We start from the raw sequence: 20515 nt of genomic DNA on the forward strand, positions 1-20515 counted from the left end.
CTATAAACATGACCTTTTAACTATATATCTCTATCAATAGTTCGAGACAGACAATGACAACATTTTCGTGGGGTGCAGAGAAATCCGAAATTCAGATCGAGCAAATTCAGGTATAATGCAGGAAAGACAATATCTATTACGGAATTGGCGCATGAATGCAGTCTGTGGCATGCTTGGAGAAGAGGGCCAACGCAACTGCAGCATGTAGGCTGGGAACAGGTCGACGCGTTCAGACGGCGGGTTGGGTCTCACTCGCGGCTCCGTTGGGTGTTCCCTCGGACTGAGCCAGGCTCGGACCGGTGCCGGTTTTCAAGTAGTTCTCGAACTCTCCGATACGCTTTCCACCCTGGATCCAGCGTTCAGTGTACGCGGCTCTGCGCTGATCCGCGAGCTTGTTCAGCGTGGGCCAGTAAGTCGCGTGGTCGTAGCGGAACTCGACATCGCCGCCCATTGACTTCATCAGCTGCGCCGGAGGCACATGCTGGCGCAGATCTTCGTTAAACTTGAGCTTCTGCCGGGTCTGGGGGTCGATAAATGGCGTGATGAGCCTGAAGAACCCGTGGATGATGAACGGCACTGTAGAGCCGGGGGGGTCAGTTCGAGTACGGGTGTCAGACCAACAGAAAGGGAGAGAGGTCACCTACTGTTAATGACAAGCGCCCGACCCATGCGCTCGGGATAGTGGTTTTGCAAGAAGTTGAGGGTCTGCTTGGCCTGACCGATGCTGGCATTCTGGCCGGACTTGGTCTCCTTGAAGTTGACGAGCAGAGCCAACGTCTCCTGATCAGGGCCCATGAGATCAATCACGCGCTCCAGCATGAAGACCAGATGCTCGATCTGGCGGTCACTTGTCTCCGTATTTTGCTTCGACGGAATAAGGTACAGGCAGGGACGACCGCTGATGTCATAGCCCAGAATAACCTGCTTACCAGTCTCGTTCTCGATGGAGATGTAATCGGCAGTCAACTTTTCCACACCGTATTCCCGGCGCCAGGTGAGAGTGCGCTGGATGCGAGCGGTTGCCTCGGACACATTCCACTTGCTTGCGCGCAGGTATCGCAGGATACACTCGCGAGTCATAAACATGCGCTCACTGTCGGTGATAGGGGCTGTGGGGGCGTTCTTGGCCGATGTGGTTGGCAGGGTCGTCCATTCGGAGACTGATTTGAAGACCTCGGCGTACTTTGCTTGCTGGTCGGGTTGAAGTTGAGCTGGCGGAGTAGGCTTTGCGTCTTCCAAGGGGCGAGCAAAGGGCTTCTGGATGAGGCCGTCGGCGGCGGACAGTGGCAGCTCCAGCTCCTGCTCAATGTTCTTCTCGGTCTTAACAAGCTCGTTCACAGACGCAGTAGGTTCGGTAGCCCCGGTAGACATCTCAGGGGCAGCATTCAAACCTGCCGTCTGTGATTGAGCTGGAACGTCAGTAGCAGGCGCGGCTTGGGTTTCGGGGGCGGCGCTCATAGTGCAGGAAAGGAGGGGGGTTGTGATATAGGCCGAACGAATGAATTAGAGAGATGAATTCCTGGGAGTCTAGTCCTAGATAAAGGGCGCCGAATCCAGAGACGGGAGAAAAGGGGAAGATATCAGACAATGAACGGGACAAGCTGATGGAGCATCTGGCATCTGGCCAACTGCCAGGAGAATAATCTCTCGATCGACAGGCCCACCGGCAGATCGTCGCCCTGCAATAACCTCCTACGCATCACACCGCCGGGCACAGACACCGCCGCCGGGCGGTAATGATAATTTCCCCAATGCAGCAGGCGGTAGGCCGCCCATTTCCGCTCCGCGTCGGCCACGCGCGTCCTCCGCGTCGCCCTCAGTTAATTGATTAATGAGTAGATAGAGGTATAGCCCAACAAACCATACTTCTAGGGAAATAACTCAACTCTCAGGGCCTACACACACTTGCTTAGAGCTATGGAGGACACCGTCGAAGAGCTCAATGAGCTCTTCGCAGCTGCAGCCCCTACTGGACTTCCCAAGGATGTTCTGGCAGAACTGCAGTCGCTGTTGCGCATCCACGCCATTTCCGCCCAGGAGCTTTTCTACAAATGGGAGTCTTACTGTCTGAAGATGGGACCAGACGAGCTCAAGCTAGATCTGGATACCGTGCGATTATTCAAGAAAGATGTACAAGATACACTGGAGCGAGAATCCCGGGGCAGAGCTGGGCGCCAAACGGATAAAAGAGCGGCAGCCACTGCGACCCCGCGGGCTGCAAACACATCCGATGTCTTTGGGATGTAAGTTGGTGAACCGCTTTTGAGAAGACTGGTCTGACAGGTTGCGCTTCTAGGTTAGATGGACTCACACCGAATGCTTCGCACGGCCGGACGCCCGCGAAGCGCAAGTCAGATTTCGGCTCACCGTCGATGAACAAGATTGGCCGGACGGGCCAGAATGACTCTCCGATGGGCACGAAGAGCGCGGGTCAGACGACAAACGGAGACGCAATCTCGTATGTAGTGTGTGCGCGAGCAGTGAGATTAGAAACAGCTAATGCGGAAAACAGGTCGGTCTCATTCAGCGAGCGCCCGCACCCCGGCGAGACGATCGAAACTATCAATTCCCACCTCTCCCTCCCCGAAACCCCTATCGCCCCTTACGCTGAAGCCCGGATCAAGCCGACCGCGAACACCGACCTCAAGAAGTTCGGCTACAAGCCGATGGCCATGCGCCTGTCGGAGGTGTCGGAGATCCTCGACGACCGCATCGACGAGTTCACCGCGCTATTCCAGAAACAATACGAATCCCAGGAGATCACATTCGGCAGCGCGGCGACGCAAAGTACCAGCGAGATTGTGGCTGTGGGCCGCATCGCATCAGACAGTATGGAAGGCAAGCTGAACCCGGCGTCGCTCGTGCTCGAGACGTCGCGACGGACCGGCGCCGGCGTGCGAGTGCCACTGAAGCTCGACTCGGTGCCGTCGGCCAACTTCTTCCCGGGCCAGATGGTTGCGTTGCGCGGGATCAATGCCTCGGGGAACTACTTCTCCGTGAAGGAGGTGCTGCCCACGCCGCTGCTGCCACCGGCGGCGTCTTCCATCGTTAGTATCGAGAGCATTAACGACAGGCTGGACGCGGCCGGCTCGTCTCCACTCAACATCCTCCTCGCCTCGGGGCCCTACACGGCAGACAACAACCTCGCATTCGAACCGTTGAAGGAGATCTGCCGCAAGGCCGCAGAGAGCTACGCCGACGGAGTCATCCTGATGGGTCCATTCTTAGACGTGGAGCACCCACTGCTAGCCTCCGGAGACTTCGACCTGCCCGAGATCCCGGGACTGGATCCGGATACGGCGACACTCACGACGGTGTTCCGACACTGCATCGCGGCACCACTGCAGCGTCTCGCGCAGGCGGTGCCCAGCATCACGATCGTGCTGGTGCCGTCAGTGCGCGATGCCGTGAGCAAGCACGTCTCCTGGCCGCAGGAGCAGCTCCCCAAGAAGGAGCTGGGGCTGCCGAAGCAGGCGCGCATGGTGTCGAATCCGGTGACGCTGTCCTTGAACGAGACGGTGATCGGGATGTGCTCGCATGACGTGTTGTATGAGCTGCGGCGCGAGGAGGTGTTGCACGGCAAGCCTAAGGAGGGAAACCTGCTGAGCCGGCTGCCGAAGTACCTGATCGAGCAGCGACACTTCCATCCGATGTTCCCGCCGACGGCTCGCGAGATGCTCCCGCGGCCGGGAACGGAGACGGGACTGGCGACGGGGGCGATGCTGGATGTGAGCTATTCGAAGCTGGGGGAGTGGTGGAATGTGCGGCCGGATGTGCTGATCGTGCCGAGCATGCTGCCACCATTTGTCAAGGTGTGTTTGTCTGTCTTTCCGGTGGGCGTCACTAACAGGGAATTATAGGTGGTCGACAGCGTAACAGTGATCAACCCGGGGATGCTGTCAAAACGACGAGCGGCAGGGACATATGCACAGCTCGCGATCCATCCGCGGACGATCAGCGAGGAGGAGCGCGAGCAGAAGCAGGTGGGCCATAAGTTGTATGAGCGGACGCGAGTGGACATCAACCGGATTTAGGATGAAGATATATGAACAAAAGGATCAGCCTGACTCATCCCATCCCGATGACCATAACTCCATCTGTCCAGTAAACTGACTCCATGCTCCCCCGTATAGCCCATAGCCCCGACCCAATTTCTGTGTAGCACATAACCCAGACTCCATCCTTCCAGTAAAACCTGACACCATTCAATATACCCTGAACACCATACATAGCCCATAGCCCATCCCAAATCCAAACCCAAACCCATAACACCAACCCAAAACCCAATATCCCCAATCCCCCTCCCCACAGTCTATACATCTGAACCCAAGAATCACCTCAAACAAACCACCCTCCTCCTCCCGCCCATCCTCCTCCCCTCCTCCCTAACCCTCAACCCACCACCCGAACCTCCCGAAACCGCACCCCCAAATCCCGAAGCCAAACCCCCAGCCCCAGCCCCAGAAACCAAACCCTCCAACCCCAAATCCCTCCACCCGAGTCCCGCACCCGCACCCCCAGGACCCCCAGCACCACCCCCAGAAGAAGACCCTCTAACCATCGCCCTCGAAATCCCAAAGGCAGCATGCTGATCGGGGACCACATCGTCCTCGTCCTCGGGGTTAGGGGGTTGGAATTGCGGGGCGACGTAAATTTCTTCGATGGGGAGGAAGGTGGGGGGTCCGGTCCCCGGAGCAGAATTATTATTGGAACTGTTGGCGGTTGCGGCGGCGACGATATTTGCGGTTGCGGTGAGGTTGGAGGTTGAGCTTGAGGGGATGAGGAAGGCTGAGGATTGGCTGTGTGGACGGGTGAAGTCTTCGAAGTAGTCTGCTAGGCGGGGGTGGTGCATGTGGATTTGGTGGGGGGTGGAGTCTTTGCTCTGGTGTTTTTTTGGGTACTCGTTAGTGTTTCAATGGATCTTGGGGGAAGTTTGTGGTGTTGAGGGGGGAGGGGGGACGCATTTGGGAAAGGGAGGGGAAGGGAGGTACCATTTTGAGGGTTCGTAGGGGGATAGTGGAAGAGAGGTTCTGTTTTGTGTTGTGTTCTGCTGTGTTGTATTGTGCTGTTTTGGATTGTGCTTTGAGGGTGTGCTGTTTGAATTAGGTTGAAAGGATTGTGCTGTGTTGTTTGAATTGTGTTGAAGGGATGATGGATGCTATGTTTGCGGAGATAAGAAGGATCTCCCGGAGAAAAGCCATACTCCACCATAGTCCTCCGTACAGTAGGTATTCATGCTAACCGCCAAGACTGCATACTCCCTACCGTACATCTACTGTACATCTACTGTACATCTATGCAACCATCTAACTCATTCAATCAATTCCCTTTTCTAATCATAATACATACAGTCTCAAACTACAAATTCGTGCTCATCCGATGCACAATAGGTACCGCACTCGGAGGCAGACTGCCCATCTCCGTCACCACCATATCCACATACTCCGCCGGCGTGACATCGTACATGATGTTCAGCAGCTGCAGGTTGGCCGACTCCTTCCACCCGGTCAGCGGCGACGACACGTTCTGCGCCACCGTGTTGGACTCCGCGGCCGCGTTGGCAGCAGCGGCGGCGGCGGCGGCAGCCGACTTGGCGCCCTTCTTCGCGTCCGCGGGGGAGACAGTCGCGGCCGCGGGGTCTGGCAGATCGGTCAGCTGCTGCATGGGCTCGGCGGAGATCAGCTCGTCGGCGTCGGCGATCTCGTTGACGACGATGCTGTCGAGCGCGACCCGGTCCGTGAACTTGACGGTCTCGCAGCACACGATCACGGGCACCTCGACGCCGCCGGCGCGCTCCTTGGCGCTCATGGCGACCAGCGCGGTGCCGACGCGCGAGTACAGCCGCCCGTTACTGGTCATGGCGTGCGCGCCCAGGAACACCTTGCTGGCGGCCTTGATGGCGTGGCTGATGCCGTGGATGAGCGAGTACTGCACGTCCAGGCCGGCGTTGGCCAGCGTGCGGGCCAGGCTCTTGCCCTCGAACAGCGGCCGCGAGTCGATGATCGAGACCCGGAACTTCTTGCCCTGCTTGTGCGCCAACAGCAGCGTCTGCTTCACGATCGAGCTGCCCGCGAACGTCACGATCACATCGCCGTCCTGGATCTTCTGCGCCGCGCTGCCGGCAATAACCTGGTCGGCCACGGTGATCTTCTCGCGGATGAAGCTGTCGATGAACTCGCCGAGGAACGCCTTGGCCTCGGCCTCAGGCGTGGAGGGATCGATGGACGAGATGGCCAGCTTGAGGGCACGGATCGCATTACCCTGACTGATCGACAGCGGACGGCATGTGGACAAGTAAGTGATTTGGTGGGAGAGGTGCGTAGTCAAGTGACGAGGCAGGGAAGTTCCCATGGGCGTAGTGTACGCATCGATGACCTGTAGCCGTCAGAATGAGCCCATCACGTCCGCCGTTAATTAGAGAACTCCAAAGATTCCAAGCAACACAATTCAACAGCCCAAACCCCCGAAAAGAAGAAAGAGAATTACAAACTCACCCTCTTGAAAACCAACAACGTAGCGACACAGCGTGCACTACTCCCACAAACAACATAATCCCTCATCTGCAACCCAAGCGCCAAAACAGCAGGGTGCACCTCCTTACCAGCCCCAGCGATCGTCGTCCGTCTCTGCTGACCATAAAGATGTCCAAACACCGCCACATTCTTATCATCCGTCTTCTTATTCTTGGCCTCCGCACCGCCAGCGCTCTTGTCCATGCCGGCCGCGGCGCCACCAGCTCCACCAGAGACACTCCCACTGCCACCGTTCTGCGAGGTATTCTGCGCCGAGCCCCGACGCGGCAGTCCTCTCGATCCTCCCCCGCCGGTTGAGCCCGCGGCCGATCCGCCGTCCTTCTTCGTGGAAGCGGACCCCGTGGCGGAGGCACCACCTGCAGGTCCCGGAGCAGCGCCCGAGTCCCGTTCGGCGCGTTCGCGGGCCCGTCGCGCTGCCTTCTCGGCTTTGGCTCGCTTTTTCAGCTCGGCGGGCGTGAGCTGGGCTGTTGCGCCGTCTGCGGTCGCAGGGCTAGCACCACTGCCGCCGGCGGCGGCATCTTTGGATTTGCTGGCCGGCTTGGGCTTTTGTGATTGTTGCTGCTTGCTGGGCTTGGAAGGAGTGGATGTCGTAGGAGGGGCGGCGGCGGCGGCGGCGGCGGTGGTGGTGGTGGTGGTGGTGGGAGCAGCTGCTGCTGCAGGTGAGGGGGAGGGCGCGGTCGGAGTTGAGCTCGTCATTTCGCCGGTCGTGATGGTGGTCGTCGCGGTCGCGGAGACGAGGGATTGCGAGGACGTGTTGGTCTGCGCTGAAGGAATCGGAGGGGTCGTCAACAGGGAATACTTCAAGAAAGGATGACGGCCGGCGCGACAGGCATTGATGTTTGACCGGAGGAGTTGGGGTTGAGGATCAGATTCAGGTTGTTGCGGGCGACTTTTTCGGAGCGGATTGGGAAGCGGAATGTGGGGAATCAGAAAAGGCACTGCAAGGAAAGGGAAGGGCTTTTTTGCCGGCTTGGGCTTGGGCTTTGAGTCACTCCTCCCACTTGGGGTCTTTCCCCGTCGGATAAAGAAGCCCTCCATTGTTGCAGTGTATTCCAACTTCCAAGGCACATAACACACTATACAGTAACTCTACTCAATCATATGCACTCGGTAAGAGATACACACTCAGCTCTTATTCTTTTCCCTCGTCTTCTTCCAGCTCATTTGGGCATCAAGACATTTCATCATGGCGCGGTCTGGCGGACATCCTGGCGATATCCTGCGTACCATACGTACAATCGTTCCATCGTGGCATACATGAAACAACAAAAGAAAAAGAAAAAGAAAAACAGCAAACGTATCATATCACGCCAATAGCAAAGCTGGCCTTCTAATCCAGGGTTTATAAGACCCGGATGTCATCGGAATCATTCATCCAGCCCAACACCAATCCGCATAACGCCATCGAATCCCAGAAAACCACCCACCACACGCTGTAGTCAAGGATCCTGGAATCTTGCTTCCAGAACAGTTTCACTATCGGTTATTTCCCCAAATGGCGCCCAAGGCCCGTCGGCTCTTCCGATCCTCTTTCGTGGTTTGAGTCGGTCGGAATCGTTCATGGTCCGTCGCCAACTTGCGTTTGAACACACTCAGGTCCTCCAATAGGTCTTCCATGTGTGCCTGCATCTGGTGCGCCTCCAGGTGATTCGTTTTATCATCGCTCACAGGAGCTTCTTCTTTCTTCCATATAGAGTTGGGCTCCGACTCATCGCCAGATGTGGGCGCTGGAGACAGGGCCCGGTTGTAGCGCTTGCGCGTTGACGGGGAGCCATCGATTTCATTCACACTGTACAGGCTGCTCCGCCGTTTTGGCACAATCACCGGTGGGATGGGGTTTCGGAGACTATCCAACGCCAACTTGAGGTGGTTCCGAAGGGCCTCATTCTCCGTCTGCAACTGGCGGATCTTGCACTCGCTGACCATCTTGGTTTCCTCCATCAAGCGCTGCATTTTCTCCACCTTTTGCTGATATTCCTCGAGCCGCTCGTTCTGTATCTCGCTTTCCCGCCGATTGGCGGTCGCCTGGCTCACACTCAGCTGCAGCGTGCGGATCGTCTCAGCCATCTCGGCAATCTGCTTGTCGCGCTCCGCAGCAGACAGGTGATCCTGATTCACCCGAGCACGCGTGCGAATCCGCTTCGCCTGGTCCGCATATCGCAGCGTCGACAGAGTTTCCTCATAATCGGAGGGCGAGATGCACGCGATCATTGCTGTCTTTGAGTTACCGCCCAGGCTGTCCTTCAACAACCAAGTGAGGATCGAGTCTCGATAGGGGACGATATCTTTGCCCTTGCGCTTCGCCGGACGGCCCTGCTGCGGATCGGCCAGGGCGGCAATCACCCGCCCCAGTGTCGTCAACGATTTGTTGATGTTAGATCCCTCCCGGAGACGCTGGCCCGTCGCCTCGGTAGACTTGGCTCGTTCCGAACCCGCCAGGTCGACCAGCCGAATTCGCGCCGTGCGTTCGGTCGTCTCGTCGGTCGACAAGTCATGGTGGATCTGCTTGAGGGTAATCGTGAAAACCGCATGCGACCGCGACGAGGTGTCGTTCATCTTTGTGCTGGCCACCGTCCGAGACATATCTCCCTTGCGCATGAACCGCATAATCTCCTCATAGTTCTTCACCGTCACCTCCGTCAAGTCCTTGACATAGGGCCCCTCCGTCGGAGACTCACGGATGCGCAGGTAGTGCGGAGGCTCCGTGCGCGGCACCAGCAGGTCACGTACATGCTCATTGTAGACTTCGAAGTAGGAGACACGGACGTTGTAGCTGATATCAGGAGACTCGGCCGTCTCGATTCGTTGAAAGAGGTCCTCACAGGTCCGGGGGATCAGGCCTGGTTGCTCCGACGTTCCCATCATGGTGTAACTCTTCCCGGATCCCGTCTGCCCATATGCGAATATGCAGGTATGGTATCCCTCAAAGTTGTGATCCAGAAAGTCCTCTCCGAGACAGTTGTACACATCCTCCTGCGTGGCGTAATGGTCGTCCTTGACGTTATGCGACCAGAACGAGTTATCGAAGACGAACGACTTGTCTTCCTGGACCTTTCCGCGCGCTTGCGACTTGGGCTTCCCTTCATCATCCGGGTGGGTTCGTGGAGCCCGCAGCTTGGTCATCTGCGTGTGCGGGTCCATGGTTATGAGGCATTGGGCCCTGCGCTCGATTTCTGTGCTCAATGGGCAGTGACGGCCCGGGATTAGTTTTCATCAGCCCTGTTCACCCCCCATTGACAGAGACATACCTCTAGGCAGAAAGGTCCGCACTCGGACCACCACGCGGACATTGCCCGCAGGCGAGGGACTCGAGAGGCCATCGGCTCGACGCGCCGCGACGGGGACGCTTTCGCGAGCGCGCAGCGAAGGACTTGACGCGGTCGACCGTAGCATCGCAGCGGAGGCGGTCATTGAGTGGACGGATGGGCTGGTGATGCCGGTAATGGCGGACATGGCGGATGACGTGGCCGAAGACGGAGAGCTGGGCCCGGCGCCGTAGCCGAGATGGTGGTAGAACCGGGGGTCCAGGGACATATCGCGGCCGTGGTCGAGGAGGAACTGTACAAGCTGAGTGAGGTGCTCCCGCTGGCGTTGCAGTAGGGAGTGAGACATACGGGCAGGGCCAAACACGACAACTGCGGGCAGGTCGTCGCTGCTGGGTTCGCTGGGTGGCCCCCCGGGCACGGGGTAGTCGGCCTTTCCCGTGGGCAGGGAGATCGAATCCTCAAGTAATCAAGTAGCCTAGCCTGGGTCGCAATGCTCCGGGGAAGGGAGGGGGTTTGGTCAATCAGTTGGTCTCTGGATCTAAACAACAATGATCGGCCGGGATAGCATGGGTAACTACTATGAAACCGGGCAAGTAGTAAACAGTCGAACAGGATGGGTTTCTGCGATGGAAAGTCAAAGAGAGAAACATGCAGCAGTACGCAAGGAGGTCGAAGACAAGACACACACCCTCAGTGGGGAGTGATACACAGCACCGTGAAAGCAAGACAGTAGCAGAGAGTAGTTATCGTCACTTGGAACGATGGATGAGATGCCTCGTTTGGGGATTTCCCGATGGGGACTAGGCCCCAGCCTCAGGCCGCAGCAAGGCGATTCCCCCGGCTGCCGTTGCCATAGCAATTCGTCCGCCGACCGGTTTCGTCGACTCCAGAACATGCTCAGACCATGCCTTGGAGCGATGAGACATCTGGAAGTGGATCAGACAGTCTGTTTTTTATTGTGTTACAGTGGGTCAGGGAAGGAACCCCGGATGTTTCGATGTTTCAATATTTCAATGTTTCAATGCTTCATTCCTGACTATCGCAAGTGGTACACAAGTTTCCGTTCATTTACACATATCTCAATAACATAAGGCTGACACAATCGCTAGTCGACTGCGTCGGTGACTGACCATCATCGACCAGACAGTCGTGATTCGAACTGACCAAGCAGTTTAATCGAAATCGTCATTGGCCGCGGCAAACATGTCTCCTTCGTCCTGGCCTTCACTTTGGCCGCCTTTGGCTGACTTGCCCATCCGGGCACCGTCGACGTAGGAGATAGGGTCGGGCACAGGGTTACCGTCGCGGTCCATGGTGGTCTCGAACATCTCCTCAGGACTCCATTTGGCAGTGGGGTCCTCCTTCTTCGAGCCGGCCTGGTTCTCCGTGCTCTGCGGCATGCGCGAGGCGGTTTTATCTTTTGAGGACTGCATGGTGGGCGCTCGTTCTGCTCTTGATTAGTCGTAGAACTCGTAAGCCGTAACCAGTCGACAGCAGCACTCCTGAGGGCAGGAGGGACAACCAGCGTACCGGTGAAGATACAGTTGCTTGGTGTTGACTTCAAGTATTGGCGTGGTTATGTTTCTGGGCGTTCGAGGAGTCTCTGAAGGTGGGAACAGAGAGGGTTATATGACCGGCAGTGGTACAGATGATGCGGCGATGACGCCGGGACTTTTGATTGTGCCTCATCATGTGGTTGTGAAGCTGATTGATCCCCCGCAAATTGGTGAGGTCATGACGGGAGTGCGATGAGAGGCATTGGTTGCAGCCTCGGGCTGGGCACGGCCTCCTGTGGTTCGGCTGACAGTCGCATCGAGTCCCACGGATAACTCCCTTTCATCCCAACTCGGCATCCATGGATGAGTCAAGGCCATATGGCTGACAGTTACTTCGTGAACGGGGTCGGGACGGACCAACGGATGTCACCAGCATAATCTTACTGCGCGTGCGGAGGACGATAAGCAGCCAAGAATGCGGAATCCGCCGGGAGGGAGGGAGGTCAGAGAAGGATAGAAGGATAAGAACAAGAACAAGAACAAGAACGGAGGGTAGGGCTATCTGTCGGGCTGTGGGCCATGAAGAAAGGCGCCGGTGCCGTGCAGAAGTAATAAGCGATAATTGGCGATCGGTTGCTGGTGCATGCCCAGGGGTTGGGTTGAGGAGACTAGAAGGGACTATCGCTGTCGGCAGACCAGACTGCCCCGATGTCTCTCACCGGGCTGCCTCAAGTTGATGGAGGGCGCCAACACAGGAAATTGAAGGCAGAACGAGGTGAGCATCTTGGCTAGATGTGGTACAAATGCATTGAACACCCTTCTGACTTGGCACAACGCCCTCAGTCAGTCTGCATCCTGTTCCATAGTCACCATCTGTACTTACAGTCCTGTACATCCATCCACTTTCAGCCCTATCCGACCGGGTGGATCGAGGGAAGTGAATGGCAGGATTCCTCTCTGCCTCTCCGCCGCCCAATTGTTTGACTTACGAATATCAATCAAAGTAACGCCGAGCGCCAGAGTCTGCAGTGGTGCACTAACGCAATGGCGCAATGGGCCTTGGGTGCCATTCGGTGAGGCAGGGAAGAGACCAATCCGCGGGTCTTATCATTTGGCCAAGATGTAACTAGTCATCGTTCGCCGAGAGACGATCTTCAACATTTTCGTTCTTTGCGTGTCAGCCCCGGACTTTGTTCTTCACATTTTCTTCCGAGGCCGGCGGTCACCGCTGGGATAAATACTGTGACTCCCCGGGCTAACCAGCGCACGCAGGCTTGTTCAGGCAGATAGGACCCTTTCTCCTCCGACCTCAATTCTCGTCCCCTCCAGCAAAGAGCAGTTGGGAGTAGTCAGTATCTATCAGACACTCACTCACTCACCACGCCATGTCCGAGAAGCCCCCTGCCCCATCCTCGCCCGAGGGTAGCGACCTGGAAGCGTCCGACCCCGAACCGCAGAAGAAGCTCTCCTTCTCACAGCGGTGGAACCAAAATGTCGACCCGAAGTACACGGACCTCATCTGTCTGTTGCTCTGCTTCACGACAGGCCTCTGCGACAGCAGCGCCTATAACGCCTGGTCGTGTTTCTTAGCCATGCAAACGGGTACGTTTGATGCCCTTTCCTCCTCCCTTCCCTCCCTCCCTCCCTCCCTCCACCATCACCCCACACCCCCACGCCATCGCCATCGCATCCCCCCACCAGAACCCCACTAACATAGTTCCAATGCAAAACAGGAAACACGATCTTCCTAGGGCTAGGCGCCTCCGACCAACCCGCCAACAAACCATGGGGCTGGCTGAAGTCGCTGACGAGCATCGGATGGTTCTTCATCGGGGCGCTTGTATTCGCGAACATCACGCGGCGCAGCGGCAACCGCGCGCGAGGCACGCTGGTGCTTTCGTTCCTGGCGCAGGCGTTCCTGATCATCGTCGCCGTGGCCATCATCGAGGCCGACCTGATCCCGCACACGTCGACGGACTCGAAGCTAACGGGCGGCCGGCTCTTCCTCGAACTCATCCCCATCGCGCTGCTGGCGTTCCAGTCGGCCGGATCGATCACCTCGTCACGCGCGCTGGGCTACAACGAGATCCCCACCGTCGTGCTGACCAGTGTCTACTTCGATGTGGCGTCGGATCCGAAGCTGTTGCAGGTGCCTAACGGCAATGTGAAGCGTAACCGGAGAATTGGTGGTGTGGTGTTCTTGTTGATCGGGGCGATTGCCGGCGGTTGGTTGAGTAAGACTTCCGGCGGCATGGAGTCGGCGTTGTGGATGGCTGCTGGGGTGAAGTTGGTGATTGGGTTGGGGTGGTTGGTTTGGAAGGGGGAGAAGAAGGGTTGATGGAGTCACGGTGATGAGGTCGTTCATATTTAGGTCGTTGGACTGATTATTGTTGTGGTTAATATATAGATAGAGGTGGACAAATGACATGGATAGATTCGGTTTGCTCTGTGAGTCGTTTGACTACGTAGTATGTGGTGGTCGTCTGCGTGGTAGCAGGATGAAGGTATACTTGACAGACAACCTACCGGGCAACATAGGATGCATTTCATTGATTCACGTCATTCAGACTACGGCACCAGAACCTATACCATCATCCATACCCATAACTCCCAATGGACTTCCCCTCCGTCCATTCCTTACACCACCAGAAAGAGAAGCCATGTCGAACTTATTTCTGATGACTTACTCGACACTACTACACTTCAACAACCACTTTAAATCATAGTAATCCTGCCTTGCACTAAGCAACTATTCAACAATCCGAGTCAACCACTCAGCAGCAACATTCCCTCGCCCGTTATAGATAATGAACACCATACAAAGTACTGTACACCCATCGACAAACCACAACCCACCCAGCCAACTAACACCGGTTAAACCACCACCTATCAACACCAAGAACCGCGCCCAGACCAAACAGCAAGAGGGAGAAACCTGGCAGTCCTCCACCTTCCCCTCCACCTGAAGTTCACCCTGCATTAGCACTCCCCGTTCCAACAATCTCCACCAATAAACACCTCGACAAAATGATCGACCCTTCCCCTCCCCTCCATTATAGACAATCACCCCTCACCACAATCAAGAATGCCCGATAATCTAGCACAAGATAGACAAAGACAAAGAAGAAACAAGGACAATAGCCGACCCCGAAACCAAGTCCACCCGACCTTCCTCCGCAACCGACCAACAAAGTGACAACCGACACACCCACGAGAAACTACATAGTACACAAAGAAAGAGGAGGCCACCACCACTGCATGGCACCAATACCATAGCATACTAATTCTACATCATCACCAAGACTTTGACACCACCACTCTTCACTTAAACCATATACTTATAACCATCTATACCCAACTAGTCCACCGAAGAAGACAAAAGAAGACAAGATATCCAAACCAACACCCCAACTCCTACTAATACTTACCCACAACCCCTCAGCTACTATCCCTATTACCTACGTATCCAAGCAATCCCTAAATCCCAACAACCCCACGTAACCCCACCAAACACATATAGACATTATACACAGACAGTGACACAGACACAGACACATAACCGTGCATGCATCCGCGCATCACGCATTCATTCCATTCCACGTAAACGTAAATCCCGGACCTAAACTGATATCATACATTCCTCATTCCACACACCCCGAAGGAGAGGGGAATATACCCAGACGGGAAGTGATCTACCAACCTACTACCGTATCAGGGAGGAAGAGTTGTTCTCATGTGGAAGGGTTGAAGGGTTGAAGGAAGTAGTACTAACTTAGCAGTACACGCGGTTCCTGTCTGCCTTCCTATCTGTCTGCCTGCATGCAGGCGGTTATGCAGGACAGGGTAGGCGTGGTAGTAGGCGGGGCTGGAGGGTGAGAGGGTTTTCTGGCATTCTTTTTGTTTTTGCTTTCGCGTTGGCTGTTACTTGCGGTTTGGCTGGGCTGGGTGGTGATGTCAGGTTGAACTGAGGGTTGCCTTAATTCTTTGTCAAGGTGAAGTCTGGTATGAGGTCGTTGACGGGCTAAGCTGCAGACTGGAGGCTGAGGATGCTACAGCTATGCCTAAGGCTGAGCTGAAGCTGAGCACTAGCAAGGGGCCGAGGAGGCTCACGCTCAGCCTTACTGGTGTTTGTTACACACGATACCACGTCCGATGCATAGGTCTAAGTAGAGACTTCAAAGTACGTCCACTGTATTTGTATACTGTCAAGGTTTATGGTATGTCTATCACGATAGGAGGATAATAACTAGTAAGACGGCTGATCTAGCCCAGCCAAGCCAAAAAAGAGAGTCAACCAGCAGTCCCGGGGCGAAACAGTGATCGCAGAATGGTATCATCAAAAAGACAGACAGAAGGTGAAAAAAAAAAAGCCCGCAGGAATCGCAGCAGCAACACGCAGCAGATAAATGCAGCTTACGCCCTGAAACTGGAAAGGCACGCCCAAAGTAAAACAAAATCCCAGCCCCGAAGAACATATCCAAAGAAGAATGATCGGAAGCGTTATCCCAAAACAGTAACAACCAAGAACAAGTCTTCAAATGTAAACCAAAAACAAAATCAGCCATCGCGCTGATAACGATGGACAGGACTGATCCCCAGAAGATGCACTGTAAAATGGAGCCAGACTAAACGCGCTCAAATGCAGGCCGACAGTTAATCAATCCAAGCAGTGTAAGTAGGCAACAAATGCTCACGCGCCCTATAATCCTGGTGTAGTGCGAACTGTGCTGTCAAAGGGCTCCCATATAAATGTCAAAAACCAAGAAAGATTAAACAAATATTACTTTTGGTAGTCGTATATGAGGAGAGAACCTAATGAGCCGAAGGGCGACGGAGGATCTCTTCGCAGTTGGCGTCAAACCGCATGTTCCACAGACGGATGCTGTTCATCAGCTTCTCCGTGTTCTCCAGCTCGCGATCCCGGCCAAAGATCGTCTCGACAAATTCACAGCCAGCGTTGCGGCCCATCGACACGGATCCCTTGCCGCCTTCGCGCTTGGCCGCCTTCCACATAAATTGCTCGCAGGTCTTGAGCAGCTTCTTGAACCGCGCCCACAGGCGTTCGCCACTCTGCAGGAAGTCTCCCACCACCTCTTTCGCCTCGGGGCGCCTGATGTGCTTGAGACATTCGGAGGCTCTCTTCACTTTCCCGGCCAATTTGATCAACAGCAGCCACAGATCGCCCGCCACATCAGCCATAGGCGTCGAGGCGCCATGGGTGAACACGGTCCAGTCGTAGATCCATTTGCCCAGCGAATTCGCGTCGAAAACACTGCCCAGGAGGATGATCGGCATTTCCGTCGGATCCCAGTTCTTGATCGAGTAACCAGGGGGAATGCCCTCGCGAGCAGCATCGGCCTCTGTGGCCTTGGGTGGCGGCTTGGAGGGGGCGGCGGCCGGCTTGGGCTTGTTAGGCGTCCGGGTGGAGGTGGATTGACGGCGCGCCCGCGATCGTTTGGCCGCATCGACATCTTCCTGGGCGGGCATCTGATTATAGTAGAAGTATTGATCAGTGGGTGGCTTAGGCTTGCGTTGGGACGTCGACGGTTTGCGACGGGGAGGACTGGGTTCCTCGCGGAAGACGTAGCGCGGCGCATCAACATCGGATCCATCGTCGACCACGTCCACAAAGATGGGCCGCTTGTGCGACGGCTGCGACGGCTGCGACGACTGCGACGGGTGGACCCCGGCGTGTTCCCACGGGCCCGCCGCAGGGGCCCCGGACATGGTACTACGACGACGAGGATAGCCACCAAAAGAAGCACTTACAGGATCGTGCTTGCGCGGTGGCGTGCCATATTCCGGCATCGCTTCGTAGAACCCTTGTCCATACCCGGCATACCATCCGGCCGATTCTTTGGTGCCGGCGTAGCTGGCTTTGCGGTTGTGACGCTTCGAAGGCCCGCGCGGAGAGCCGTAGGCATTGGCATATGGGGAGGCGTAGTAGGCGTAGTGAGGAGACGTGGGAGGTGAAGTCGTGTAGTCGTAGGACCACCCGGGGGGTGGAGTGGTGTAGTGGTACATTATCGAGAAACGAGCATAGAAATTCGAGTCACGCTGGCAAACAAAACACGTCGAGTGCGCAAACTTTTTAGATGTGGGAATATAGACCCGGTAGGAGTAGCGATGAATCAGGTGCAAAAATGAGAACAACACAACCCAGATATATTATACAGGATATCGTAGTAACAAGCCGATCGACGCCGGAGCAGAGGACAACGAAATCGGAGGATCGATGGGAAGAGAACCGTCACCGCGGGACGGTTTCTAAGGGAGAGGAGGGATAGAGTTGTATGTGCTGAGAGTGCATTTGAACGTCGTCGCTCCACCGAACGCTGGACGGGAGATATTGTTGAAGGCGACTATGCTATGCAAAGAAGCAACCTGGGATCCCTAGAAGACTCGACCGGAGTCCGCGACGAGAGTGGCGAGCAGGCGCGCGACGAGAACTTTGCGGTTAGACTCGCTTTGATCGCTTGAGAATTCGCACTTTCAACCCAGGTACAATGGCGGAAAGGGGAGGGAAAGTAAATGGTTGATATTGTTGATATGGTTGTTGAGGTTGAACCCAAGCAGGGTGTATGAATGGTGGAAATGGGGGGGGAGAGGGAGGGAGGGAGAGGAGACAACCGGTTTTGTAACCACGGGACAGGAAAGAAAGGGTGGGCGGCGAGTGGGGGCTGCACTGGGTGGTAAATTTCTGCGGCGGAGCCACTAGTTCTTTAGTCTCGCACCAGCAGTGAGCATTGAGCATTGAACAAGACTGCCTGACTGACAAGACTCAAGTGAGCAGTCTAGTCGAGTCCACTGCTTGCTCTTTTCTCGTTCCGTTTCCTGCTTTACAATACCGTACTCGGTATCTTATGTGGTGATGATGGAGGGATGGATGCCTTGGGCGCGTTTCAGGCCCACCCTCCATCCAGTAGGGAGAGAAAGGGAGGGAATGGATGGATGGAAACAACAAACTGTTTCTAAAACAGGATGATGCTGTTCTGAATTCTGGATTCTGGATTGCTGCTATGAGAATGAGACAATGAAGAAGCTGATCACCTTCCAGCTCATTTCCAGAGTCATCACCATTACTCCCTCTTTTCCAAGGTCCGGCCGGGGTGATCAGCTGGAGAGGTTTCCTACCTTTATATACACTACCAAAAGAGGGGCGATGAATGAAATGCGCAGATTTGCCGCCCGCATTGCTCACTGCGGTCACTCTTCATGCCACACGCAGGCACACTCACACTCACACACTCACACCCCCTCTCTCTCTCACCTTCTTACTCATCATAACAACAGGCTCCCGTCGGACAGAGTCATCTGAACATTCTACTACATACGATACCCATACCTTGTTGGGCATCTCCCGGGACTCCCCCTCCCTTATCCCCATTGACGTGCTGAAACAGGACGAAGGCCGAAGGAAGGAAGAACAAGCTGTTGCGGCCACAAACCAGGAGATCATCCCTCCACTCATCCGCGTCAACATGGCCGTACATGGCGAACAACTCGATCCTCAGCATCTCGTTGATAAGAGTCACGCTGTGCGTCATTGGCCGGGCGCTTCGTCCAACACCGCTGGGGATTAACCGCATGGCATCCGATGTACCCTACCGTTGGAGCCTGCAGGAAACGCGATCAAGCTGGAGAGCCGATCCTAGTTGACAGTCCTTCATTCGGTCGTTTGGTATGTCAATGACTCATGGATCACATGGCCACGGGTGGCTCAGTCGTTTGAGTAGTTAAGCCTTGATAGTTGATAATATCTTCCAGCGTCAGCCCCAAGGCTTCTTCTTGAACTCAACTGCAGCCTGGCTGTGGCAAAGATGACGGGGCTGCGCAACAGTAACTCCTCTACCCGAATTCTACGGAGTTATTTGGTGTCACAGTAGTTGGAATGGCCCAAGGTCGAAAGTACGGTCTCTCGGGTACAGTACATGGGATGGGATGGGTTGAATAGCAGAGATGGCTGTAAACAGATATAGTCCGGAGGCACTAAGATAGTTTTCTTATCGCTGGTCGGTTCCATGGTCAGCGTGCGGGTGAGCCCGTCCAACGGAACTAGAACCAGAGAGGCATTTCCAGCTCAGTGGAACCAGATGGCATGGATATCTCCTGTTGCGACCACGAGCACGAACCGGCCTAGTCATTCAAAGTTAGTTTGTTGGGCAACTTTGAGTAAGACTCTTGGTGGTGGTGATGTGATCGAAGGGTGGTGGATGGGCGTTACCGCCGCCCACCAGCTGGGCAGCAACCACACCCATCGATCCATCCTGGATACTACTTGGCTTGTCCGGTTGGACAGACCGCAATTTGCACAGTTGAGCGCGGGAGTCTAAAAAAGAAGTCTCTCCCTTCAAAATTAAATTCTCCGACCGGACATATCCCTGATTTTCCTGTTTAGTGCAGTTGGTTTTCCTTTTGTTTCGAGAATAAAAAAGGAAGTATCTGCGAAGTCGGAGGGAAAGGGTATCTGAGTTGAGACCGGCACTATTGGAAATTGCATACCGTATACCTACTTACTCCAGATATTGCTGACAGGCCTGGCCAAGTGTGAATGTGATAGGGACTCTCCCAAGACGCCCATGCAGGCCAAACGGCAACAAAAGGGTCACAGTTAGACTAAGACGAGGATTTTCGTCCCCTCCTCCCCACCATGATTCGAGCCCGGACATGGGCTTAGCGACTATCTAAATAGTGAACCCGACTGGCTCAGGATCTATCCAATAACACAGGGCTACTAAGACTCTTAACCCGGGCGAGTGAGATGCCTACGCAATCGGAGTTCAGCAGCCAGTAAGGTCCGATGACCCCTGGCATATAGGCAGCCCTTTTTCGCTCGGCTCAAGTCTCTAGCATGGTTGCACATGGCGCTCGGGGGGTCCAAGCAGGTCAAAGCCCAGATGTGATCATGGTTACGTGGTGGCGTTGGGACGATGGTCTAGGTATTGCCAAGCAGAAGTACCGGCAATATAGGACGATAGTGTTGTGACTCTTTGTTCACAGATATCTCTTATTGTTGTAAAAGGAATCAAGAAGTGATCGATGCAGAGCAGCAGCGGCAAACGCCATCGCCTACTTGCTCCACCCATTGGACGGGCAACGGAGACGCGGATGCGGGATGAGGGTCCGGTGGGCGCAGAAGAGCTGATCTATAGATACGCAGGATTCACCAGGCTCCGCTTGCGCAGCGCCAACGTTTCTTGAATGCATGACTACAAAGACA

At 55.3% G+C, this 20515-nt stretch overlaps 9 protein-coding genes across 9 annotated transcripts; 3 read left to right on the forward strand and 6 right to left on the reverse strand.

The window, feature by feature from the left end:
- Positions 1-10: 10 nt before the first annotated feature.
- On the reverse strand, positions 11-1625 carry BO97DRAFT_469009 (CRAL/TRIO domain protein). The gene is made up of 2 exons (XM_025699801.1): positions 645-1625; positions 11-576 (listed from the first exon to the last, which is right to left on the reverse strand). Exons 1-2 carry the CDS (start codon positions 1456-1458, stop codon positions 230-232), a joined length of 1161 nt encoding a protein of 386 aa, XP_025553754.1. The 5' UTR covers positions 1459-1625; the 3' UTR covers positions 11-229.
- A 235-nt stretch (positions 1626-1860) lies between these two features.
- BO97DRAFT_441595 (DNA-directed DNA polymerase alpha subunit POL12) lies at positions 1861-4034 on the forward strand (the record flags this gene model as incomplete). Its single annotated transcript, XM_025698183.1, has 4 exons — positions 1861-2243; positions 2297-2458; positions 2513-3812; positions 3861-4034. The coding sequence occupies exons 1-4, from the start codon at positions 1918-1920 to the stop codon at positions 4032-4034; spliced, it is 1962 nt and encodes a 653-aa protein (XP_025553755.1). The 5' UTR covers positions 1861-1917.
- A 1314-nt stretch (positions 4035-5348) lies between these two features.
- Positions 5349-7415, reverse strand: BO97DRAFT_469011 (translation initiation factor eIF2B subunit delta). Its single transcript, XM_025699802.1, has 2 exons — positions 6495-7415; positions 5349-6375 (listed from the first exon to the last, which is right to left on the reverse strand). The coding sequence occupies exons 1-2, from the start codon at positions 7227-7229 to the stop codon at positions 5359-5361; spliced, it is 1752 nt and encodes a 583-aa protein (XP_025553756.1). The 5' UTR covers positions 7230-7415; the 3' UTR covers positions 5349-5358.
- A 523-nt stretch (positions 7416-7938) lies between these two features.
- Positions 7939-10221, reverse strand: BO97DRAFT_273783 (kinesin-3 family protein uncB). Its single transcript, XM_025691004.1, has 3 exons — positions 10148-10221; positions 9782-10091; positions 7939-9706 (listed from the first exon to the last, which is right to left on the reverse strand). The coding sequence occupies exons 2-3, from the start codon at positions 10065-10067 to the stop codon at positions 8010-8012; spliced, it is 1983 nt and encodes a 660-aa protein (XP_025553757.1). The 5' UTR covers positions 10068-10091; positions 10148-10221; the 3' UTR covers positions 7939-8009.
- A 586-nt stretch (positions 10222-10807) lies between these two features.
- Positions 10808-11431, reverse strand: BO97DRAFT_404131 (uncharacterized protein). Its single transcript, XM_025694897.1, has 2 exons — positions 11330-11431; positions 10808-11246 (listed from the first exon to the last, which is right to left on the reverse strand). Exon 2 carries the CDS (start codon positions 11230-11232, stop codon positions 10972-10974), a length of 261 nt encoding a protein of 86 aa, XP_025553758.1. The 5' UTR covers positions 11233-11246; positions 11330-11431; the 3' UTR covers positions 10808-10971.
- Positions 11432-12464: 1033 nt separating this feature from the next.
- Positions 12465-13736, forward strand: BO97DRAFT_386420 (YoaK family protein). Its single transcript, XM_025693533.1, has 2 exons — positions 12465-12897; positions 13029-13736. The coding sequence occupies exons 1-2, from the start codon at positions 12681-12683 to the stop codon at positions 13631-13633; spliced, it is 822 nt and encodes a 273-aa protein (XP_025553759.1). The 5' UTR covers positions 12465-12680; the 3' UTR covers positions 13634-13736.
- Positions 13737-15469: 1733 nt separating this feature from the next.
- Positions 15470-15983, reverse strand: BO97DRAFT_273854 (uncharacterized protein). The gene has a single exon (XM_025691007.1). It carries the CDS (start codon positions 15858-15860, stop codon positions 15522-15524), a length of 339 nt encoding a protein of 112 aa, XP_025553760.1. The 5' UTR covers positions 15861-15983; the 3' UTR covers positions 15470-15521.
- On the reverse strand, positions 15984-17535 carry BO97DRAFT_273853 (uncharacterized protein). The gene has a single exon (XM_025691006.1). It carries the CDS (start codon positions 17317-17319, stop codon positions 16108-16110), a length of 1212 nt encoding a protein of 403 aa, XP_025553761.1. The 5' UTR covers positions 17320-17535; the 3' UTR covers positions 15984-16107.
- Positions 17536-19097: 1562 nt separating this feature from the next.
- On the forward strand, positions 19098-19718 carry BO97DRAFT_273850 (uncharacterized protein). The gene has a single exon (XM_025691005.1). The coding sequence runs from the start codon at positions 19317-19319 to the stop codon at positions 19626-19628; it is 312 nt and encodes a 103-aa protein (XP_025553762.1). The 5' UTR covers positions 19098-19316; the 3' UTR covers positions 19629-19718.
- Positions 19719-20515: the final 797 nt, after the last annotated feature.

The sequence above is a fragment of the Aspergillus homomorphus genome (genome assembly GCF_003184865.1).
Source record: "Aspergillus homomorphus CBS 101889 unplaced genomic scaffold BO97scaffold_8, whole genome shotgun sequence".
Lineage (NCBI taxonomy): Eukaryota > Fungi > Ascomycota > Eurotiomycetes > Eurotiales > Aspergillaceae > Aspergillus > Aspergillus homomorphus.